The sequence below is a fragment of the Megascapheus bottae genome, chromosome 12, assembly GCF_031878675.1.
Source record: "Megascapheus bottae isolate mThoBot1 chromosome 12, mThoBot2.hap1, whole genome shotgun sequence".
NCBI lineage: Eukaryota > Metazoa > Chordata > Mammalia > Rodentia > Geomyidae > Megascapheus > Megascapheus bottae.
In genome coordinates, this window is record NC_143520.1 from 21,290,304 (window position 1) to 21,316,112 (window position 25,809).

General features: G+C 37.8%; 2 protein-coding genes across 3 annotated transcripts; one reads left to right on the forward strand and one right to left on the reverse strand.

Annotated features, from left to right (window-relative positions):
* Window positions 1-119: 119 nt before the first annotated feature.
* LOC150056316 (uncharacterized) lies at window positions 120-2,976 on the reverse strand. Its single transcript, XM_090342485.1, has 3 exons — window positions 2,923-2,976; window positions 1,861-2,437; window positions 120-269 (listed from the first exon to the last, which is right to left on the reverse strand). Exons 1-3 carry the CDS (start codon window positions 2,974-2,976, stop codon window positions 241-243), a joined length of 660 nt encoding a protein of 219 aa, XP_090198611.1. The 3' UTR covers window positions 120-240.
* On the forward strand, window positions 2,146-25,591 carry Wdsub1 (WD repeat, sterile alpha motif and U-box domain containing 1). Of its 2 annotated transcripts, none has more exons than XM_090342780.1 (11): window positions 2,146-2,409; window positions 4,666-5,087; window positions 6,801-6,985; window positions 8,668-8,760; window positions 12,819-12,912; window positions 17,352-17,385; window positions 18,488-18,528; window positions 18,614-18,720; window positions 19,364-19,543; window positions 22,633-22,773; window positions 25,025-25,591. In XM_090342780.1, exons 2-11 carry the CDS (start codon window positions 4,690-4,692, stop codon window positions 25,180-25,182), a joined length of 1,431 nt encoding a protein of 476 aa, XP_090198906.1. In that variant the 5' UTR covers window positions 2,146-2,409; window positions 4,666-4,689; the 3' UTR covers window positions 25,183-25,591. The 2 variants fall into 2 exon arrangements, with proteins under 2 accessions (XP_090198906.1, XP_090198907.1); XM_090342781.1 differs by lacking the exon at window positions 2,146-2,409 and adding an exon at window positions 2,619-2,843.
* The last annotated feature ends 218 nt before the right edge of the window (window positions 25,592-25,809 follow it).

Below are 25,809 nucleotides of genomic sequence, written 5' to 3' on the forward strand. Positions count from 1 at the left end.
TCTGAAAGAACACCAACTCTTTCTAAAGAACTCTGGTAATCCTTGCTATTTTGCTGTAACCGTGGTGGTTTAATGAACAGATGGCCAGTGAGAAGGTGTAAAGTTTATTGAATGGCAAAAGATAGGGGAGTTGAAAGAACATCCATGATGTAGAAGATAACAGAAGACATCCCCAGTTAATACATCCTGGATCCTCAGGTTCTGTGCTGGGGGATGTGTCCATGACACCAAGTGTGGAAATTAAATGGCTGCACAAAGACCTTGAAAACCTAAAATACACATGTAATCACAGGTGCACATATTATATGTGTGAGGCTTAATGCTTTCTTCTAAAACTACATCTTTCAAGGGAGTTTTTATATATTGAACTCTACTTTGTCCAATTGGTCTGGAAACTCAGATAATAGGTTTACCTGTTAAGGAAAACAACTTCAATACACCCTTCATTGTTTACCGTGAAATAGTTACTTCGCAGCTGTCCCAGGCTGTTGGCTTATTTAGAACCTTTTACCACACCACCTTTTCCAGTTTCCCCAGAGCCTAACCTTTCTCCTGCTCTGCTGAGCTCTTGTTCACTGTGGATCACTTTCCCCAAAGGCACACTAATTGCTTCACACCTGTTTTCTTCCTATTGCAATTGTATTTTGAAAGCATGTATTGCTTACCTTTTAATTGAAAAGTTAGTTTTCCTTTAAATGAAACGCTAAGGTAACGTTTTAAAAAGGAGAACTAGAGCCAGGTGCTGGTGGCCCACACCCATCATCCTAGCTACTTATTATGATGCTGAGATCTGCAAATGGCAGGAAAGTCTGTGAGATTCTCATCTTCAATCTGTGGGGGGGGGGGTGGGGGGAAAGCTCGAAATGAAGCTATGACTCAAGGGATAGCTAACTTTAAGTGAAGAAGCTTAGGGTAAGTGCCTGCCCTGATTTCAAGCCCCAGGACTGGCATAAAGAAATGAAATAAGAGCATTAAAAGTAAAAGCTCTCTTTTCATTCATTTTTGCATCTGTACATAGTCATGGGTTTTAATTAAGTTGGTAGCATGCGTAGGCACTTCTTTCGGGATAAATTTTATCTCAAGCAAGGCAAATGCTAGTCCCTTCGGCCAGGAAGCACAGTGTGCATGTGAGCCAGACTCTGAAGAGATGCCCCTGCGGTTTAGGGGCTACCACCCACCTACATCTGTGTAGTTGGCAGGGAGGTCGCAAGTTTGGGACTGGAGGACCAGCATCCTGGCCTGGAACACCTGGGATCCCAGGGATGTGGTGTCCCTCAGGGCTCACTTAGATTGTCTCAGGGGAACCAAGACAGTGCAGCTGGAGGAACACAGAAATGCAGAGGAGAAAGAATTAAAATTGTAAGCCACGGTGAGTATTGATGTAATTCCCCTTTTATAAACACGTTTCAAATATTCACTACACTTTGGGACCTCAGCTGCACTGAAAGGTCTTTTCCTAGTATGAATTATTATTATTATTTTTTTTGTCAGTCCTGGGACTTGAACTCAGGGCGCTATTCCTGAGCTGCTTTTGCTAAAGATAGCACTCTTACCACTTGAATCACAGCTCCACTTCCCGCTTTTTCTGGGTAGTTTATTAGAGGTAAGAGCTCATAGATGTTCCTGCCTGGGTTGACTTTGAACCACGGTCCTCAGAGATCAGCCTCTCGAATAGTCAGGATAACAGGCATGAACCACCAGCACCTGGCTGTGTGAACCTAGCACCGCCCAGAGGACGAGTGCGCATGCGTCATGGCCCGCCGCCTGGGGCGGGGCCTGGCCTTGAGGGCGGGGTTTCTGCGTGCGGCGGCTGCTCAGGCCGCACCTGCCGCTGACGTGACCGCGCTGTCGGTGGGCTACCTGAGGGCGCCCGTGGGCGCGGAGAGCGAGGACTGCCTGTCACTAGCACCTTGCGGACGGCACGCCGCGGCTCCTCCTGGCCCCTTGGTGGCACCCGAGCCTTCCGGTCCCGGAAGCCGGTTCTGGGTCCGGACGGCGGTGAGCGTGGGCGGGCCGCGCTCCTCCCGGAGCCGCTGGGCGGACTCGGGTTCTTCCGCGCCGGGGACGTCACGTCGCGGCTTCTTGTAGGGGAGCAGGGCGGACGCTGCCCGCGTCGGGTGTCGACGGGGCGTGACGGAGGCGCGGGAGCGGACCCCGCGCCGGGCGCCGCCGCGCAAGTGGCCCGAGGCCTGGGCGCGGGGCTCGGGAGGGAGCCGGAGTTAGCTTGGAAGACCACCTGGGTGACCCGCGCGACCGAGTGACAGTGCTCCGGAAGCACCCGCTGAGCCGCGGGGCTGTCACAGCCGGCTACGGGTGAGAACCGGCCGACGTTCGTGCTCGGTCTGAGGCCCACGTTCAGGGACGCAGGAAAGCTGGGATGTGCTTGTGCTAGTGGTACAGATTCCGCAGGTAGAGGACAAAGTGGAAGCTGTGCAGTCTAACTGCCGCCAGGTTTTCATTTTAACTTTTGGTTGGTAGAACGTCTAGCATTTGCTGTTGTTGTTGTTGTTATCTCTAAGTCGTTTTACAAAGGAGTTTCAGTGCAGCATGTCGGTTTGTGACGCGGTGTATATGTGTTTGTGGTGATGCTCCACCACTTGTGCCCCGGCTCCACTTCTGGCTTTCTGGTGGTTAGAGATAGAAGTTTCATGGACTTTCCTGCCCCCTCTGGCTTAGAAGGGAGTTTCTCAGATCTCAGCCTCTTGTTTGCCCTGGCACGGATTGTGTCCCTTTTTTGTTATTGGTCATGGGGCTTGGAACTAGGGACTGGGCACTGTTGTTAGGTAGCATTCTGTCACTTTGAGACACAGCCTCACTTCCCGTTTGGAGGTGCTTAACTGGAGGTAAGCCTCATGGAGTTTCCTGCCTGGGCTAGCTCTGAACTACACTCCTCAGATCAGCCTCTTGAGTAGCTGGGATTACAGGTGTGAGCCACCGGCTCATAAAACGTGTTTTGATCAATGTCACATCTTCCATGGTTCTTTCCCATCTGTTTCAACAAGTTCTTGTTCCTTTTTCACTATGTTCACTGAATAGGTTTTGTTAGTGTTACTGTCTTCTTAGCTTTTTAATTTTTATTTGCATATGTTACTTGAACACATGTTTTTGATATTTCCATGTTTGCATACCACTGATCTACTTCACTTCCTCTTAGCTTACTTTCTAACATTTCACATTCAGCTAGCTATAGAATATTGAAAGGCTAGAACTCAGAGGCATATGAATAAATACTCAAGAGATATCTACTTGAGCACATTACAGTTAGTTTTGGACCTTTTAACAAAGAATAAATGGATTTTAGAACATTAGATTAGAAAGTAGTAAGGTAGATAAAGTACTTTTAATGTGTGTGGGTTGAGGGAGAGAAGCTGGAAGCCTGATAATAGTGGAATCACTTACATGAGAATGAAATGGGGTAGTACACTTGGCAAGAGAGTGACTACTTTCAGTTTGTATCAGTAATTCCAGAGTTTGGGAGAAAACAGGTTCAAGGCCAGCCACGCCAACCTCAGAGTACTTAGATCTTGTTTAATAGATGCACGTTAGCCATTTTTAGGGAGGCAGTTTGAGGATTGAAATTGAGATTTAAATGAGTAACAGGATTACAAGAGTAGAGAGGAGAAAGCATTTCAAGAAAACTGCTTTATGAAGAATAAAAACCAGAATAAATTCAACTGGGGAGGTTAGAAAAGCATAGAGAAGAGAAGTTGATGTCTGAGGAGCAGGCAGGAAAGAATTAGATCATAGAGAGGAATTTAGATTTATTTTGAATTTGTGAACCTGTTTTTTTTTTCTAATACAATCTGAGTAGGTCCATTATTTATTTGGCCACTCTTGGACTTACTCAGAGTGGGTTCTTCACCTCATATCTTTTGTATCAATGTATTCCTTCATCAGACAAAATAGCAAATCATGACAAGGTAATAGTTCTATACTGCCTCTTATATTTTGAATGAGACTCTTGTTAGTTTTTGATTAGCAAATTATACACTTGTGTCTTAAAAGCAGAGCTCTAGCTTGGCTCTCCCCTGTGGAAAGAATAGCTAAGACCATGTGTTAAAATAGAAAACCTTAGTCAGGAGCTGATGCCTGTAGTTCTAGCTACTCAAGAATCTGAGGATCATGGTTCAAAGCCAGCCTGGGCAGGAAATCTGAGACTTTATTTCCAATTAACCACCTGAACACCAGAAGTGACACTGTGTCTGTATGTGGTGGAATGCTAGCCTTATAGAGGGCAGGCACAGAACCAAGGGCCTGAATTCAAGCCCTACAACTGAAACAAAAATAAAAGAAAGCAACAACAGAAGACCTTTTGAGATTAGCAGATCTGAAAGACATATGAGACAGTACTACATAGTTACAAAAAAAAGATCAAATAAATATCGGAGGTTTTGAAAGTTAAATGTCTATTAGTTTTAAGTTAACTTCTCTAGGTTCTTTGTCAGAAATTGTGAAATTTTACTGGTAAAGTAGTACTGGCTGTAGACATAGAGGTTAAATTCTTATGCTTTTCATCTTCCCAAATAATAGATTGCCCTTTAAAAATATTAACGTAGGATCTTTCATGAACAAATTCATAGATTGATTTTGGCTCTTTTATGTGAGTTTTAGTTGTTTTAACCAGTTCCTGGGATAAAATGACTTCCACCTGTTTTAAACTTGCAGGCTATTTTACTTTAAATAAAGAACATGGTGAAACTGGTTCATACATTAGCTGATCATGGTGATGATGTCAACTGCTGTGCCTTCTCCTTCTCCCTCTTGGCTACTTGCTCCTTGGACAAAACTATTCGCCTGTATTCCTTAAGTGACTTTACTGAATTGCCATATTCTCCATTGAAGTTTCACACCTATGCGGTCCACTGCTGCTGTTTCTCCCCTTCAGGACATGTTTTGGCATCCTGTTCAACAGATGGAACAACTGTCCTGTGGAATACTCAAAATGGACAGACTTTGGCCATCTTAGAACAGCCAGGTGGTAGCCCCGTGAGGGTTTGCCGCTTCTCCCCAGACTCCAGTTGTTTGGCATCAGGAGCAGCTGATGGAACTGTTGTTTTGTGGAATGCACAGTCTTACAAGGTGTATAGGTATGATTATTTAAGTCATTTATGTTTTAAATCTTGTAAACAAGGTGTAACGAAAAGAAAGCAAAAAGGAAATTATTTTGGTGACCTTGAAAAAAGGCTGGGCAAGAAAGTGTGAGGCTCTTATCTCCAGTTGACCACCAAAAAGCTGGATGTGGAGCTGTGGCTCTAATAGTAGAGTGCTAGCTTTGAACAAATAAGTTCAGGGGCATATCCAGGCTCAGAGTTCAAACCCAGGGCTAGCATTTGTTTTTGTGCACACATACACAAATACAGAAACACACCAATGGTTTAATCTTGTTAAGCTCTTACAGGCAAGGAAAACAGTCTTTTGAATAAGGATCAGTAAATTCTAGATTTATTTTTGTGACTTGTGGCTTCAGTATTCTTAGTAGTAAAATAATAGTTGCTAAGTCTTACTGAAGAGATACAGTCCTTATTTTCCTTCCTGGGAACAACTAAGATCAGACAAAAGAACTGAAAGACGGATGAATTAATAATTGGGTTATTATTTCCGGAAAAAATATGCACCTGAAAAATGTTTGAAAATTTTAAATTAGTTAATTTACACTGGTAATATTGCAACTTAGTCAACAAACTTACAACCCTTTATTTCTTTTGTGTTTATTGTGGTAAAATATACATAAAAATTTAATGAACAGCTTAATGAAGAATAAAAAGGATAGGAAGAATAAAATATCATTTTACATAAATGGAATCTATCAGGTAAGGAATCACTGCTTTCACTTATCCAGTGATGATTCTTATCTCTAACATAACTTCTGCTGGTATTTATAATTAATGCTGCAGTGACTAAGAGATTTTCCTTTTTTAAAATTTGGTTGGCATTGCGGTTTAAACTAGGGCCTCATACTTGTCTTGCTTGGCTGATGCTCTACCACTTGGCATGGCACCTCCAGCCCAGCTTTTTTTGTTAACTGATTCTGGAGATAGAGTTTGCTACAGCTGGCTTTGAACTTTGATCCTCAAATCTAAGCCTTCTGAGTAACTAGGATCACGGGTATGAGTCAGTGAGGCAACGTTATAGGTTTTCACACATTGGTTTTTTTTTTTCCTGGTCAAATAATCAGAATGCCTTCTTTAAGTTTCACTTGAAGATGAAAGTCCATAAACATAGAGCAATCCTGGAACCCAGAAATGCCACTCCAGCACATGTACACAAATGACCACAAACCAGCCCACACTAACACCACCAGCACAACTGTGTATTATTTCTCATAGCTGAAATATGGAATCAAATAAAAATAAAAACATTTTTAAAAGCTCCAAAAAAAAAAAAGATGAAAGTCCTTACTATTACATTAAAGTAGTGATTTTAATACAAAAGTAGAAAGGGCTTTGACCACAGTAACGTTTTTCAAAATATGACTATACTTGTTATTGTTGCTTGTCATAACTTTTTTGTTTTTTTTTTCTTATACTTTAATGTGTTCATAGTAACATGCTATGTGGAAAAATGTGAACAAGTGGACTTTGGTTCATGTCATAATTTAGACTTGAATGTATTGGGATACAGTTATTAAATCCTTTCATTTTAGAAGGTATGTCTCCATTGATAACATCTAATAATTTATTTTTATAGCTATCAGTTGCCCATTCTAGTTATGTGACAGCCATTTATCCCCTCCCCCTCCATTTTTTTTGAACTTGTAAAGATTCCATGAAATGGACCTCTCTTCTCTTTCCCCTTTTCAGATGTGGTAATGTGAAGGATGGCTCCTTGGCAGCCTGTGCCTTTTCTCCTAATGGAAAGCTCCTTGTCACTGGCTCTTCCTGTGGAGATGTAACAGTGTGGGATGATAAAATGAGGTGCCTGCATAGTGAAAAAGCTCATGATCTTGGGATTACCTGCTGCGATTTTTCTTCACAGCCAATTTCTGGTAAGTTATTTTCTTTTAAGGACTAGATATTAGTAGTCACTATGTGACTTTTTGTCACATTGGTATTGTGACAGGCTCTTTATGGCTTCTAAGGAAACTTCTCATCTTTTTAGATCAAAATGAAATCATTAAAAATATGAAAAAAAAACACCTTTTCTAGTATTTGTAAGGAATAATTCAACTTGATACAATTGGCCCTATTGCTTATATTGTAACTTTTCCTTCCACAGTCTTGAACTCAGGGTCAGGGTCCCTGAACTTTTTGTTCAAGTCTAGCATTCTACTACTTGAGCCACAGCTTCATTTCCCCTTTGTGGTGGTTTATTGGAGATTAAAGTCTCACAGATTTTCCTGCCTGGACTGACTTCAAACTATGCTCCTGACATCTTAGTCATGCAGGCATGAGCTACTGACACCTGGATATACTGCGATTGTTAGTATCAAGTCATTTATTAACATTTTATTCCAAAAAGATGTGGCTAATAGAAAAATTGGTCATATTCACTAAGATCCCTGAGAAAATTTACATTTTTTGTCAGAAACTATATGGTAAAACTAAAATGTTTAAAGCCAGCTGAGGCAGGAAAGGCTATGAAACTTTTATCTCTAGTTAACTGCCCCCAAAAAGCCAAAAGTAGAGTTGTGGTTCAAGTGATAGATCTCTAGTCTTGAGCACAAAAAAGCTCAGAGACAGTACCCAGGCCCTGAGTTCAACCTCCACAACTGAAACACACACACACACACACACTCCCAAAGTAGTGTTAAAATATACATGTTTCATGAAGTTAGGGAAGACTTAAGTAAAATGGAAGTTCATTTAAGAGAGCGTATATGCTTTCAATAAATCAGACTGTAGGAAAAATGTACCTTACATACTCGTCTGAATATTTATAAACCACAATGCAGTCTTAAAATGGATGTTAGTTTAATTCTGCTTTACTTTCTACATGCCAGAACTGTCTTTGATTAAATGCATCTGTGGTGTTAGGTAGAACTTGTGTAAGATTGAGTTGATGTCTTACAAATATTTTGGGACTTAATCTGGTCGATACATAATGACATACTGAACTTCTCTTAAGCATTAATTAGTGACTTTTTGATTTGCCAAGTTTAATTACTGTGCCTAAATTGCGTAATATTTTCCATCAAACAAGCTGAACTGATGTTATTTTAGATTTACACTACTAGCTTTTCCCTTAAATAAGTCCAATGGAAAACAAATCTCCAATGTTACTCTGAGTGAATGAACAATGTAGCAGACTTTTAAAGAGAATTTGATATATTAGAAAATAACTTAGTTGGAAATAATTAACTACATAACATTCTTATCATAACTGACTTCTAAATTTTAGCATAAACTTCAGAACCCCAAATATGCCCTATGATACTGGCTCAGTGTTGGCTGTTGCAGTCTCAGTCATAGCCTTAAAGGCTTTTACTATAGCAATTTCAGGACTATTGCTGTAACCCCAAGTTTAAGTGAAAAGCTTTAATCCATGTTTTGTTAGATAATGTATGTTAACAATGTTTGTTACTATGTTTTAAATGAATAAGACCTTATAAGTTAATACATGTTGTTAATGTGGTTTATATGAATAATGAGATCTTAGTGTGATAAACTGATTTTAAAGTATTTTGTCATGTACTCCTAATTTTTTCTAAAAACAAGTTTGCTCTTTTAGATGGAGACCAAGACTTTCAGTGCTTTCGATTGGCATCATGTGGTCAGGATTGCCAAGTCAAAATTTGGGTTGTTTCTTTTACCCATATCTTAGGTATGTTCAAACTAGTATTCTGTATTATTTGTGATCCTGGAAAAATGCGATTTAATCTTTATTACTTAAGGTACTCTGGATGTTTGAAAGAGATTGAAAAAATCTCTTTTATTCAAATTAATACCTATACATATTTAAATTAACTGATACTTCACCTCACCCTTCCTATAACATGCACATTACTACTCGGCAAAGTAATGACTTGCCACTGATGTGTTTTTAGATCTTGATAGTTTTCACTTTCTGTAAACATCCTTAGCCACCATGTCTCTGATTCATTACAGTTACGATTCTGTGTGATGGTGAGTCTTTTCTACATGGGTTACCCAGTTCCCTTTAAATCAAGAAGCTTATGTTGTTTCATTTTGGAATATAACACTTTATTGTTATTTCTCTGGTGATTCCTTTTCTCCCTCCTCTTTCTTGTAACTCCAGTTGAATATTGAACCTTGATTTCTGTGAGTTTTCTATGAATTTCTGTCTTTTTTCTTACGTTTATCTTTCTCTATGTATTTTTACTTTTTGAAAAAAATTCTCAGCATTTTCTTTAAACTTTCTTGAATATTTTGTCTTATCAATCATATATTCAATTTCTAAAATATCATCATCTTTGTTCCATTTTATAATGTCCTTTTATGAATGTGAGATGCTCTCAAAACTCTCAGGATACCAATTAGGAGATCTTTGTTTAAAGTTCCCTTGTGTATCTCTATCTTTTCTGTTTATATTGGACTCTTGTTTTTCTTTTCCTTCTCATTCATATTGTTACCCTCTTCAAATGTCTGTTGATCCTTAGTACTCAGTTTTGTGTGCTAGTACATGAAGTTGGATCCTCTCACTGTTGCTCAGTTTTTATGTTCCTGGCTAATACTCTACTACTTGAGCCATGCCTCCATTTCCAGCTTTTTAATAGTTAATTGGACATAATCCCAAATTGATCTGCCTGAGCTGGTTTCAAGAGAGAGCCTTAGATCTCAGCCTCCTGAGTAGCTAGGATTATAGTTGTGAACCAGGCTTTCTATTTATATTTTAAGAATTGGACAATGAGATGTTAGAAGCTGGGCTTTTAAAATGAAGAGAGAAAGAATTGGCTCTTTTGAGAAAAGGGTTGAGAGAATAGATGATGTAACTTCTTCAGCCCCAGAGTTTCTTGTACAGTTTGTATTTTTCTTTCTTTCTTTTTTTTTTTCCAGTCCTGGGGCTTGAACTCAAGGCCTGGGCACTTTCCTTGGACACTATTTGCTCAAGTCTAGAGTTCTGCGACTTAAGCCACAGCACCACTTCCAGCTTTTTCTGTGTATGTCATACCAAGGAATCAAACCGAGGGCTTCATGCATGCTAGGTGAGCACTCTACCACTAGGCCAAACTCCTGGCCCCAGTTTCTATTTTTCTTAAAAAAATTGTAAATGGGGTAGGATCAAGGAGAGATGGATATTAAATATTCTATCTTCATATTTTCAGTTTTTCTATTTCCCAGTTCTATGTCTATATGTCTGTTGTGCGGAGTCTGTTGATGGTCCTTAGTCTTGAGGAATTTTTTTTTTTCTGTTGAGGTAATGTATAGAGGAGTTAGTTATATTCATCAGGTAGTGGGTGCACTACTCCTTGAACATTGATACCCCTTCTCATGTTTTTGTTCCCCTTCCTCTTTCCTTCCCCCTCAACAAATCATCATGTTTCCTCCCCTTCCTGTTGGGGTCTTTCATCCTGGTCCCTCTCGATCAGCAGGAGGGATAGGGAGAACACACCCCGACCAGGATGAGCCAAGAGAGGAGAGGGCCCACTGCCTGCCTGCACCCAGCCCCCCTTCTCCTGAGGACAATCAGACGCATCAGGGAGACCCGTTAAGGCAGAAACTCTAACCCCCCAGATTCCCCTATTCAGGAAGTCCCTCCAGCTAATACACCCTCACTACGGGTCTCAGCAGAGAGTGATAAAGTAAGAACACATTTGTAACCAATGACAATCAAGTCTCGCGCCCTGCCTCTTGCGCCTTGCCTTGTCTCCTGCCCCTTGCCTCTTGCGTGTTGCCTTGCCTCTCAGCAGAAAGTTATTCACATTACCGATGATATAGCTCAAAGTTAGACATGGCGTTACTCAGCTCCCCGCACCTTCCCTTCCCTATTTCAAATAAACAAACATATATACAATATACTAGTAACAAAGTTAGATACAGTAACCACATGAGAATAACCATAGGGGAAAAAAAGAGAAAAGTAATAACATTAAGATAGAATAAGTTTTGCTATTGCTGCCTCTCTCTGTATTCTGGGCTGATATTTCTGTGTACTCCCTTTAGTTTATCTGTTTTGTTTGTTTAATTGTTGGTAGTACTGCGATTTGAGCTCAGAACCTTATGTTCTTGTCCTTGCTAGGCAAGTGCTTTACCACTTGAGCCATGTCCCTAACCCTTTTTGGCTGTTTTGAGATAGGCTCTTACTTTTTGTCCAAGCCTGCCTTTCCCCTGAGCCTCAAATTAACGTTTCCCGAATGGCAGAGCTTGGATAGGTGTGTTCCACTGCGTATAGCTTTCTATTATTTGGGATAGGGTCTGTCTTGAGAATTTCTTGCTTGAGCTGGTTTGAACCACAGTCTTCTAAATCTCCACCTCTGCTGGGGCCACTGCCTTAGCTCAGTTAATCTCCTTTCTGACTTCTTAGAAATTGGTTTCAGGTTTTCATTTGTTGCTGCTTCCTTTCAAAACTCTTCAGTCAAGTACATATTTGAACATCGGTTCCTTATTTTAATAGTGTCTTGAAATTTTGTGGTCAGTTGCCTCAAATTATTATTTTAGTCTTACCTGATAAGCCATTCATGATTATGCTTTTATACAGAGAAAAGCCTATTAGGAAATACAGTTTTTGGTGAAAATTATTGACTATGAGATTGCCTTTTTTTTCTTTTTGTATTGGGGTTTGAGCTCAAGGCTTCATGCTCAATAGGTAGATACTTTATTGCTTGAGTCATACCTCTAGTCTTATGTATTTGCTGTATTTACTTTTGAGATAAGTTCTTATTTCTGTGCAAGCCACCTGGACGTGATTTTCTTATTTGTATTTCCTGTTGTGACTGGGATGATGTTTATGTACTACTACACCAAGATTCTGTCTGGTGATGTAGGATCTCATATGCTTTTTTCCTTCTTTTTCTTTTCCTTTTTTTTCCCCCAGTAGCTAGAATGTCATATGCATGCTTCTGGATCCAGCTGTTGGTATAGATGTACGTTGTGAACTTTTTGCCCAAATAGCTTCAAACTACATTTCCCTTTATTTATACCTCTTGGTAGCTGGGATTAGCCCTGTGCCTTTAATTCCCATATCTTGTTCTCCCAGGTTTAAAAAAATAAATTCTTGTTTCAAGCTTGGAACATCACTAGCTCTCATAACATTTTTATTTAGCTTAATGTTCGTTGTCCTCTTCAGAAACCATTAACACTTCAAAAAATGTTTTATTGAATCTGATTTATAGAGTTCATTTATTTTCTTGCCCTCAGGTAAGTTCTTAATTGCTTTTAATGATTGTCACTAAAATATACTGAATTATCTTTAGTTTACCTTAAAAAGAATTGTAGGATTTTTCAGTAACTCTAGTAAAAAAAAAAAGTATGTCAGTTTTACTACCTTTTTCAATATTGTCATATAAAATGCTTGTTTTTATTTACTGAACTTGAAGATGTGTTGCTCAATTCAGATTTTACAAAATATAAGCTCTTAATCTTTTAATCTTTGAAGCAATTTGCCTGCTTTCTTTTTATCAGGTACTGAAATGATTTGAAGTACTGTTTAATTTGTAGTACTGTTTAATAATTTGGTATTTATAAGATTGCCTCATACAGCCTTTGCTGTGCACATTATTTTAATCTGTTGTTGAATTTTTAAAACTTAACACTAGCACTATATCCAAGTATTTCTTTATAAATTGATACCAGAGATGCATGAGAATTTTCAAATTTTGTGTATTTCAGATGCTCATAGATTATCAAATATTTAAGTAGAAGTGTTGCCTTAAACTCAGAGCATAGTCAGCTTAATAGTATTTTTCACTTTGTTAATTGCAGGTTTAAAACTGAAATATAAAAGCACATTGAGTGGGCACTGTGCCCCTGTTCTGGCTTGTGCCTTTTCCCATGATGGGCAGATGCTAGTTTCAGGGTAAGCATTTTCTTTAGTTTTCTTAAACAATTTGAATGTGGAATAGAATAAATAGAAAAGTAGAGAAACTCAAAGAATAGATAATGAATTACTATGATGCAAACCTGTGTAGCCCCATTTCAGGAAATAGAATATTATGGATTTTATACCAGAACCCCTTTTTCTTCTAGTGTCCCTTTCTAGTGACGGCACACAGCTCTTTTAAACTGTTTTAAAACCAGTTACACAATGTGGGTTATTTTGGGTTTGACCTTTTTCACTTAAAATTATTCATCCATATCACTGTATTAAACTGTGTTTTTATTGCTGTGTAATATTCCATTGCATGGATACATCATTGCATATATAATTATAGCCATGTGGATGGATTATCTCTAGTTTGGAAGCATCATTATAACTCTGTGAGTGCATTGTATTTCCTCATGCATATGCTCATGCATTTCATAGGTATAGGATTGCTTAGGTAGGAATTTGCATTTTCAACCTTGGTAGATAACACCAAACTGTTTAAAGTGGATTGAACAGAAAAAACAACCCAGTATTGTTTTATATTCTAACCTGTACTTGGAGTAGTCCTTCAAATTTTAGCAATTCCAGTGGATGTTATTAGTATTTTTAGTTCATATTTCCCCAAAACAATAAGGTTGAGACTTCCTTTGAAATTTGTCTGTTATTTATGTATATTTTCTCTTATGATGTATTTGTCCCTGGCTCTTTACAATTTCCTTCTAGATTGTCATCTTATTGATTTGTTAATGTGTGTTAATATATTCTCCATATGAATGAACCATTTATTGGTTATTTGTGTCATAAATAACCCTCTAAATTTCATCCTCTAAATTTTCCTAATTGGGCTGGGTGCCAGTGGTTCACACCTGTAATCTTAGCTATTTAGGAGGCCGAGATCTGAGGATTGCAGTTCAGAGTTAACCTGGACAGACTCTTAACCTTCATGTATCCAGCAAAAAGCCATAACTGAAGTCATGACTTAAGTGACATAGTGCCCACCTTGAGGACAAAAAATGTCAAGAGACAGTGTGAGGTACTGAATTCAAACCCCAGTACTAGTACACACAGAAAAAATTTCATCATTTTATAGTTAACATTCTAAGGTCATAATCTTCTGTAAATGTCAGCTTTGTTGGACAAATGGACTTGGTAAGGACATACCATTTTGGTGTACTGCAGTAGAGAAGTTAATTTCATTTTAATTATTCCTTTCACTGTAATTCATATTTTGTTCATTTTGTTAGATATTTTTTTTATCTAGCATGAAGCCCTGAGTTTGATTCCCTGCCACCACATACATAGGAAAATCTGGAAGTGGAGTATTCAAATGTCAGAGTACTAGCCTTGAGTAAAAAAGTGTCCAAGGACAGTGTCCAGGCCCTGAGATCAGGCAGGCATTGTCTCCTGTATTCTAAACATTATGTTTTAAGTAGATGATAGAGTTATTTTGTTATGCATCAGAAGTAGTTTTCTTTTGTTTTGCTATTTTTTTTTTTTTGCCAGTCCTGGGGCTTGAACTCAGGGCCTGGGTACTTTCCTTGGACACTTTTGCTACTTCAAGGCTAGTGCTGTACCACTTGAGCCACAGCGCCACACTCACTTTTTTCTGTGTATGTGATACCAAGGAATTGATAAACAGGGCTTCATGCAAGCTAGGCAAACATTCTACCACTGGGCCATACTCCTGGCCCTCAAAGTGGTTTTATGAACAACCATCTCTTACTTAGTCGTGACTAGCAGAAGGCATAAGATCATGTTTCCCAAAACTTGATCTTCTTTCTCTTAGTATTGTCCAGTAGTACTAACAGTTTCTGTTCTCCCAGTAGAGAACTTAAGATAACAATGATGATCCTTCTTCATAAGTGATGTTTCAAGCAGTTCTTAACTGGGTTGTTTGGTTTGGTGTGTGTGTATGTGCGTTGTACTAGAATTTAGGGCACTTGATCATTTGAACCATGGCCTCAAGACTGTTTACTTTAGTTAATTTTCAGGTAGGGGCTACTCTTTTTTTCTTCTTTTTTAAACCTGGACTAGTCTAGATTTGAACCTTCTACGTATACCTTTTATGTACCTGGGATGACAGGTGTGTGCTACTGCACCCAGCTTTTTTGTTGAGAAGGAGTCTTGATAACTTTTGTGCCTGGGTTGTCCTCAGTCTGTGAGTTTCCTGATTTTTCCCTCTCTCTCAAATAGCTGGGTAAAGGTAATTTTAATTACATCTTGTGGTAGTCTCAGAGGAGGAATTTCCTTTTAGTTTCTTTTTGGTTTTTGACACCAATAAGGATTGTATTCTTAATTATATCCCACCATTTAGAAAGAGTATTTTCTATGTAAATTTCATGTGCCTGGGCTTTTATCATCAAAAGAAATTTTGACTTTTTTTTTTTTCTTTAGAATCCCCAGGCATAAAGAGAGTGTTGGCTGGTTTACCTGTTTGTCTTCATGATACCTTTAAAAGTAATGTTTGAGGTACTCTTGGATTTGCAACCATGCTGCTGTAGCTGAACACCTGTTTTTTGTTTGTTTTTAACAGATGCACAAGAGTAATGGAATTTCCCCTAGAATTTTTAACTAGTTCAGAAATAAAAACCCATCTAGAGAAATTTAAAATTGAGTATCTGTCTATTCTCATATACATACTTATAATGTTGGTTGGTAACATTTTTGTTTGCTTTTTTCCAGCACTGTAATTTGCCTTCATTCCTTTTTATTTTAGCTTGTTTTTGGATAGTGGCTTGTACTGTTGCCCAAACAGTTTTGTGTAGCCCTCTGAGTGGCTAAGACGATAGGTAGGCACAACTATGATAGGTTTGGTTTTTGAGATAGAATCACTTTGCCTGGGCCAGCCTTCAGTCCTGATCTGTCTGACTCCTTAAGTAACTGGGACTGTAGGCATGAATTTTATCTTGTTTTTGAATTTTCCAAGCATAATTCCTATTTTATGATAAAGATTTTGAAATCCCCATTTTATAAACCTTGGAGACACTGGGTACAATACAGAATAAAAAATTTGTGTGTGTGTGTGTGCGTGCGTGTGTGCGTGCCTGTGTGTGTATGCACCTGCGCGTACATGCTGATATGTGCTGATACTGAGACTTGAATACAGGGTCTAGGTTCTGGACCTTAGAGTTTTTGCTCAAGGTTTGTTCTGCTACTTGAACCACAGCTCTATTTCTGGCTTTTTGCTACTTAATTGGATGTAAGAGTCTCATGGACTTTCCTGCATGGGCTGGTTTTGGACCACCATTTTCAGATCTAGTCTTCTAAGTAGCTAGGACTATAGGCATGAACCAGTAGTACCTGGCTCTGAACAGGGAATTAAAACTTTTAATTGTGTGATTCTGGTGATTAGACTGTAATCAACTACCATTTAATAATAAGTTCCGGTTTTGTTAAGCAGGGACCATTAACACTGGTCTTGCTGAGCTGTTTTATGACATGTTTGTTATAGTGGCATAAACTGTCCTTCCAAGGGGTATGTCCTAGAAATGATTAAAATGATTATTTTTTCTTTTTTTGCTTTGAATTGTATACTTTTTATAATTCTGTATTTTCCAGTAATTCCAGTAAAATAGTCAACATCGAGTTTAGAACAATGTTCCCAAAAAGGTCACAATCAAAACATGTGTACTGATCAACAGTAAAGAACAGTGCTGGCCGGGAGTTTGGCCTAGTGGTAGAGTGCTTACCTAGGTAGAGTGCTTACCTGGAATGCACCAAGGCTCAGGTTCAATTCCTTAGTACCACATACATAGAAAAGCTGGAAGTAGTGCTGTGGCTCAAGTGGCAAGGCCCTAGCCTTGAGGAAAAAGCCCAAGGACAGTGCTCAGGTCCTGAGTTCAAGCCCAGGACTGGCAAAAACCAAAAAAATAAAAAAACATAAAGAACAGTGCTTTCTTCCTCTTTTTTTGACCAATCCTGGGGACTGAATTCAGGTCCTGGGGACTGAATTCAGGGCCTGAACACTGTTTTTGGGCTTTCCTCAAGGCTAGTGCTGTACCCCTTGAGCCACAGCACCACTTCCAGCTTTTCTATGTGGTACAGAGGAATTGAACCCAGGTCTTTATGCATGCTAGGCAAGCACTGTACCACTAGGTCAAACTCCCGGCCCAAGAACCGTGCTTTCTGAGACAATTGAGTAGCAGTATTAGTTTTTTCATGTAATTATTTTTCCCTTTGAGTTTCTAACGGTATGGAACAGATACTTGATCTAGTTATATCTGTGTTTACAAAGCATATGCTGTTGTTTTCATAATATCTATTTTCTGGTAAATTTTATATTTGCAATGTATATGAACTCAAAAAGACACCATTCTAAATGCTCATATGTTACTGTTTCAGTTTTTTAATCTAAAACTATTTGGGAACACTGATTACATAAATACATTTTGTTTTTAAAATAACTTTTAACCCATGTTTTTCTTTTAAAGATCAGTGGATAAGTCTGTAATAATATATGACACTGTAAGTATTTAAACATCTTGTGTGTGTAAGCTATTTAAATTGTTTAGTAATAACTAAACTGCATTGTTAAGTATGATTTTTTAAAAAAGCATTTTCCGTCTAGTATGCCCAAGAATATAATATATTCATTCTCACAAATGATAAACTGTACAAGTAAGAGATTGGTTGTGGGATAGATTCTTAATTATTTTACTAAGCACTAAAGATGGACAGATTTTAACTCTATTTTTCCAGATAGAGTTAAAGAGCAGTAATATTTAAAAAATATCCTTAATCAGTTCTTAAACCTTTATACCAAGTTTCATAACAGCAAAGAATTACTTCTCCAGTAATTTTGGAGCTTATTTTTGAAACAGCTCTACTTAGAGTCTAGAATAGATTTGGAATTTAGAACAAGAAAAATTATTGTGGACATGAAAAAATGAATTTTTATAGACAGAGTTGGTGAAAATATTCTTAAGGAGAAAAGTCAGTGCTGGATGGAGCCTTATAATTGAATTTGAGCACCTATGGCAGCAAAGCAGTGGAGACAAAAATCATCAACTGTGGTAGGTTACACGTAAAGTGTAACACACAAGTTAACTCTGTGAAAGTTTTGGTAGGAAATGGAACCCACCTCTTAAGCAAGATGAAGTAGGTCCTTAATATTTCTCATCAAAATATATGAGATTTTTACATTCACAAAAAGTTGCACATTGTTTTTATCTGTAAACATGTGCATGTCCAGTGAAATACATCTATAAGCTCGCTGGCTACTTAGTGTACTCAAAATGTAAGTGATTATATTTCTGTTCTCTGATCCTACAATATGTAAAGTCAAGACCTTAGCAAATACAAATTCTTTCATGTAGTAGACTTTTGGGTTATTATTAGTAAGCTCATATCAGTAAGAGCCAAGTGTTTGCAGTACTAAAACTGATGATTGAGAAAGTGACATAAGATTTTGATAATACTACTGTCATTTTCTGTTATTCATTGAGCAAACTCTTACATTAGTGATTAATATAAGAATACATATAGCATATAAACTGTGGATGGTAAAAGAATATCAGCAGCTTTTCTGATGCCTTAGTGAATATAAAGCTTTTTTTTCCCCCCCCAGAATACTCAGAATGTACTTCACACATTGACTCAGCACACCAGGTCTGAACTTAACCTTACTTTGTATTAGTATAATTAATTAAAAAATTAGCCAGCAGATATGTAAACAGTTATTTTTGTTAACTAGGTATGTCACAACTTGTGCTTTTGCACCCAGTACACTTTTACTTGCTACTGGCTCAATGGACAAGACAGTGAATATTTGGCAGTTTGACATGGAAACAATTTCCCAAGGTTAGTAAGGATTTTCTTTAATTCAGGTTATTCCCACACACCAATCAAAAGTTTAATCTCTCCCCTACCCAACTAACCCTAACCTTTCCCCTATTCCCCACCTTTTTCTTCTCCCTCTCTTTTGCCCCCCATCCCTACCCCGCTCAATTTAGGAAATTAAGTCTATGGTGTAGTCCCTGTAGGAAAACATTCTACCACTGATTTATTCCCTGAGTCTGAAATTTAGCAAATGTTTTGATTTTCATGTTGCTTTTTTCAACAGGGTATGCATCCAATTTAGTGTAATTTAAAAGTAATTTTGAAAAAGCAAGTGTTGAAGCGGTTGACCTACATTCAAATGCTGATGAATATTGAGTGCATGTACATGTATATCACACACTGTTTTAGATAAATGTACCCCGAGGACAGAATAGGAATTATAGTTGGGTTCCTTCTCTCGCTCCATAAAAATAAAAAGTTTGTATAGTTAAAAAGATATAGTTGTTCTAAAACTATATGTATGTAATACAGTATTAATGTTAAACAGTATTTAAAGGAAATTTACATAGTAAAACACATTTAAAGAAATTCATTTACTTTGTAATTTCGAGTGGGAATGTTTATAAAAGAAGTACTTTACTTGTGTGTATATGTGGTTTAAAAGCAAGGAACACAGAAGATCAGCAGAAGCAGTTTACTGAATATTGGTCAGAAGAAGATGTCTCAATGTGGCTTTGTGCACAAGGTTTACAAGACCTTGTTGGTACTTTCAAGATGAATAACATCGATGGAAAAGAACTGCTGAATCTTACAAAAGAAAGTCTGGCTGATGATTTGAAAATTGGTAAGATTAGTGAAATCTTTTTTTTTTTTTTTTGCCAGTCCTGGGTTTGAGCTCAGGGCCTTGTCCTTGGACTTTCTCAGGGCTAGAGCTCTATCACTTGAGCCTCAGCACCACTTCCAGCTTTTTTCTATGTATGTGGTACCGAGGAGTTGAACCCGGGTCTTCGTGCATGCTAGGCAAGCACTCTACCACTAGGCCAAACTCCCGGCTCAAGATTAGTGAAATCTTAAATAATACTTAGTAATTTACTCTGAGATTGGTTTAGTTTCACTTGTAGTTTCCTTTTGAATTCTAGTTCAATTATTACGATCTTTATCAGTTGTGGGTCCTGAACTCTAGGCCTGGGTGTTGTCTCTTAGCTCTTCAGCTCAAAGCTACTGCTCCACCCCTTGAGCCACAGCACCACTTCTGATTTTCTAGTGGTTAATTGGAGATAAGAGTCTCAGGGACTTTAGTGTCCAAGCTGCCTTTTTGAACTGTGTTCCTCAGATCTCAGCCTCCTGAGTAGCTAGGATTATAGGTATGTGGCCCCGCGCTTGGCTGAGTTCAATAATTATTTTGATGTATAGCTTTGAATATATATGAAATGAATAATGAAGAAATAAAACAACACATGCATATTTTTTCTATTTCTTAGTGAGGCCATATCATTTGTCATATCCACCCCTCTATTCTTTAATTACCTTACATCAAGGGATGGTTTTATTGTTACATTTTTACAGTATATTCCAACCAATCTCCCTTTTACTCTCCCTTCCCCAGCTTCCAAATCAATTTTAACAAATATTATTCTGTTTTCATAGTTACAAACAGTATTTCAACTGTATTCAGTTTTCTTGGTTATATAATTAGGAATAGAATTGGTAAATCATGTGGTAACACTATACTTAACTTTGGAAGAACTGCTAGGGCTAGTTTTCCAGCAATATATCACAAATATTTGTTTGCTTTTAAATTCATAGCCATCTTAGTGGTTGTAAAGTTGTATTAAGTAATGGTATAAAGGGCCTACCATTCAGAGTCAAATTAATCAGTGTCACCCCTCCAATCATTCTCCCCAATTAACCCATTCCTCACTACCATCAAGTTATGTAGTTCAGTTTTATATAATGTAATCTATATAATGACAGCTATTCACTCTTTGTCAGTTCATGTGTCCCTTTTTACCATGCCCCCCAAATGTTTTCATTTCCTAGTATTTGTTTTTATAGTGTTTTAATCCATTTGGGATGCTATGACAAAAATCACCTGAACTTAGGTAACTATAACAAATTTCTCACATTTGAAGGCTGGGAAGTTAAAGATAAAAGAAATGGCAAAGTTTGTGTCCAGTTGAGGGATCTATTCCTAGTTTGTGGATGGTGCCTTCTTAATAATGTCTTTACCTAAAGAGAAGCAGGTTTATCCTCTGGTCTATTTTAGGAGGGCACTAATCCCATTCACAAAAGGTCTACTCATGACCTAATTACTCTCCAAAATTCACCTCCTAAGGCCGCTTTGTTCTTTTTGTCATCTTTTGGCAGAAATCTTTTATTCACACATATGAGGGTTTATTTCTGGTGTTTTGATTGTTTTGTTGATTGATGTCTATTGTACTGGTACCACACTATTGATGTAGCTTTATAGTAAGTTTTGACTGTTCTTGGATTTTACGTGAATTTTAGGATTACTTGGTCAGTTTCTATATAGTCTCTATATAGCTAACAGACTTTGATTGGAATGGTATGGAATTTGTAGGTGAACTTGAAGGTTACTGTCACTTTAAGTCTCTCTCTGTATATGTGTGTGTTTTCCATTCATTTAGGTCTTACATTTGTGTCCAAGTCATTTTGACATTGATTTTTAATATTGTTTTAGTATATATTAAGTATATTCACAGAGATGAGCAATCAAATTTTATAGTATTTTCATTCTCCTGGAGAACTCCACTGTTCTCATTCTTTCCTCTCCCTAGGCTCTGGTAGCTACTAACATACTTGGTCTAAATTACATGTTTCATTTTTTTAAAAAAAATGCTTTGGGTGACTCAGGGCCTGGGTGCTGTCTCTGAGCTTCATCCTGCTCAAAGTGGGAGCACTACAACTTTTGCCATAGCTTGGTTTCTGGCTTTTTGGTAGTATATTGGAGATAAGCATCTTGTGGACGTTCTTACCTGGGCCGACTTTTAACTGGTCTTTAGCCTACTGAGTAGCTATGATCACACGCTACCAGTAACTTCACTTTATTGTATGGTGGTATATTTATCCACTCACCAACTTTTGAACATTTATCTCTACTTTTTGGGCCATTATGGGTGATGCTGTGAACATTAACATACAAGGGTTTTTTTTTTTCTTCCGAGTGCATGTGGGAGGCTAAACATAACTGTGGAAGGTAGCGTGGACAATCTGAGACAAAGCTCCAGTTAGCCTACAAGAATTTGCAAGTAGAGATATAGCTTGAGTGCTGGCCTTGAGTTCAAGCCCCAGAACTGGAACACAAAAGTACAGGTTTTTGTGTGACTATGTATTTTCATTTCTCTTGCATATGTAATTAGAAGTGGAATTACAGTCTGCCTAACATTTGGAAGATCTGCAGACTATTTTCCAAGACAATTTTACATTTCCATCAGCTATGTATAGAGTTTGTATCCTTCTATATAAAAGCCAGAAACTGTTCTCAGTATGCTGTCAATAATCAGAAAGCCCAAGAAATAGTATATCGATGTTGACATGTGTTAACTGAAGTGCAAAATGTGTTTATTCTAGAAACTACTTAAAATACAGTATACTTTCCTTAGTAAGAATGACCATTTGAAAAAATGATTTTTAGATATGATTTTTTAAAATAGGTAGAGCTGGTTATATACTGTACTCAGGACATAAACTTAAACTGCTTTAGGAATTTTTTCTTGTGTAAATGAACTAAAAGAAATTTTGTCAGACCCAGTCACAAATAAAATGTTAGCAACTGAAGAGGCCAAGGTAGGGGGATCATGGTTCCAAGCTGTCCTAGGCTTTCCCATGATGTAAACAATATGTTACAGTGAACTATTTGCTGAAGACTTAAGATTGATAGTTCTCCAGCTCTCATTAGTCATTTCTTTTTAGAATCTCTAGGGCTGAGAAGTAAAGTGGTGAGGAAAATTGAAGAGCTCAAGACCAAGATGAATTCTCTTTCTTCTGGAATTCCTGACGAATTTGTATGTCCAATAACCAGAGAACTTATGAAAGATCCTGTTATTGCATCAGGTATGTGTGATAATTACCAAGTTTGTTATGCTATGTGGTGAATAAGTAGTGCAGGCAGTTTATTTCTTATAGTTTTCCTTTATAAAACTCACTATATCAAAGGTCTCATTTGGAATTTAGATGAATGGATTAACTTTGAAAGTTTCACTTACTATACGTATATTAAAAGTTTAATTGTAAAATTCAGTTTTGTTTTTGTCAGTCATGGGACTTGAACTCTGGGGCCTGGATACTGTCTCATCCCTTGAGTCACAGCCCCACTTCTGGTTTTCTGGTGATTAATTGGAGATAGGTCTCAAGGACATTAGGGCCTGAGCTTGCTTCAAACTGTGATCCTCACATCTTAGCCTCCTGAGTTAGGATTACAGGCACGAGCCACTGTGCCCGGCTTCCAGTAACTTCTTATCCACAAACATTTGGTTCATGTTAGCTTTTAATCTTATACTTATGGAGGCTGTAATAGAATACATGTACTTAAGTTCCAGACTGCCTGAATTTGTTTCATTACTTGTGGAGGCTAGACAACCTCTGTGCCTCAGTTTCCTTGTATGCAAAATGGTACTTTATGGGATTCTTGTAAAAATAACTTGATGTAAATTAGGTACTTAAAATAGTACTTAAGTAGTAAGCTCTCAATAAATATCACTTAGCCATTTTTATTTCAGGCTATGAAATTTTCTGTATCAGGACTCTTGTTGCAAAGGAGAAAATAAACTCATTAATCAGACACAGCAGTTTATCAAGTGTAAATCTGAAGAGAACTTACGTATGGTCAGGATTCTCGTTTTTTAGAGGCTTCTGAATATCCACTTTGTGATGTTATTATGCTTTTTAGAAAATTTTACATTTTCTTGGTATGGATTATATTTTCCTCTGCTTTCATGTTGGTTTATATCAGAAATTTAATTGCTGAGTAGTGCTCCATTGCATAAGATATGCTGTAATATATATTAAACTTTAACCCAATAATGGGCTTGTAGGTCTTTTCCACTTGGTAGTTATTATGCCAGAGTGCATTTTGCCAGAGTGCATTTTATTTTCTCTTGAAGTATTTAAGTGGAATCTGTGGATTGTGTAAGTGAGTGTTTAACTTTAGAAAGCGTTTTTCAGTGTATCATTTTAAGTTACCAGCTGAAAATTCCAGTTTCTCCATCTCCTGATGAATATTTGGGATTATTAGTCTTGGGATTATTAGTCTTTTTAATTTTTGCCATTCTGTCACTTGAGCCACTTGCAGCTTTTGGGTGGTTAACTGGAGAGAAAAGTCTCACGTTCTTCCCTGGCTGGATTTAAATGACCACCCTCAAATGTTAGCCTCCTGAGTAGCATGAGCTACTGGAACCCAGCAGCCACAGTCTTCTCATTAGATGATCTATGACAGTCAGAACCACAGGACCCTTAAAAGCCATTCTCTTAAGTGATTCCAGCACTGTTTTATTTTGTAAATTAGACTATGAGAACCAAGCTTTTGGACCAAGAAAAAGCTATTACTAGAAATTAAAGTAGTAATGCAGAAATTTACTTCTGTGTTCTCTCCTTTCCCTCGAACTCAACTTACCCTAGTTCTGGAACTACAAGTGTGCATCACCACAGCTGACTCCAATTCCAGTCTTTACTGTTGTAAAAGAAGATTATTTTTCTCATGGGGAGGACTCCTAACCAACCTCTATTGTCAAGTCCTTAATGGATTAGTTGTAAAATACATAGCTATTTCCCTGACTCTTTATTTTTTTCTTTTTTGCCAGTCCTGGGCTTGAGCTCAGGGCCTGAGCACTGTCCTTGGACTTTCTCAAGGCTAGAGCTCTACCACTTGAGCCTCAGCACCACTGCCGGCTCTTTTCTATGTATGTGGTACCGAGGAATCAAACCCGGGTCTTCATGCATGCTAGGCAAGCACTTTAACCACTAGGCCAAACTCCCGGCCCATCCCTGACTCTTTAGTATGCTAGGAAGTTTTGCTGTTATTCCTATGAATCTTTCCCTCATCTATGAGCACATTCATCTTTACTACCACTCTGCCAGCTCTTTTTTTGCCTCTCTCAATTTTTGACAATTTTTTCAGACAAAGTATTCAAATGATCACATAAATTTGACAAAGCATAACCTAGTGCTAAGAGTAGTGACGGAAGGTTTCTGTTTTGGCAGGGATATTTAGCCACTTAAGTCACAGTAGAGGCCTTGTTAGAATTTTTAGACTCATTTTAGTAACTTGCCTTTCCGATATCTCAAATGTGTTATGCTTTATTTTTAGATGGCTATTCCTATGAAAAAGAAGCAATAGAAAACTGGATCAGCAAAAAGAAACGTACAAGTCCCATGACAAATCTTGTCCTTACTTCAGTGGTACTTACACCGAACAGAACTCTGAAAATGGCTATCAACCGATGGCTAGAGACACACCAGAAATAAATTGGCCTGGGTGTGGTGGTGCCTATTTGTAACCTCAGTTTCTTGGGAGGCAGGAAGGCCCAATTGCCTTACTCACGCCTGAGGAACACTGTTGCAAGACATATGTGAAAGACAAACTACAAAAGGACCAGGACATGGCTCAGGTAATAGCTTGCTAGTCAGTGTGAGGTTCTGAGTTCAAACCTCAATACTGCAACGACAACCAAAAAATAAGTGATCTTCTTTTAAATCACTCAAAGTAAACACTAAAGTATGGATTATTACGATCAAAACAAGGTAAGCATATTAAAAGCTAGTTACAAGAACATTGTAATTCAGTCCATGTTTCAAAGAATGTAAATTACACTAATTTCATCCTTTTTGTACCTATGAAAACTATATAGAAATAAAATTTCACTATGGTTTTAAAGTTGTAATTCTTTTTTCTTGTAAGTATCCATTGTTTCCTGGTTTAATAAAAGAGCAGAATCCTCCACATGTTTATTTTTGAGTTATAGAGTTCATTCATTTAAATGTTGATGGATTTTATGTTTCAGGATAATGAGTTTTCCCCTTTTGGTCAACCCCAGGTACAAGTTAGATAAACATCAGATTGACTTTGTGATAGCCTCTTAAAACTTCTCACTT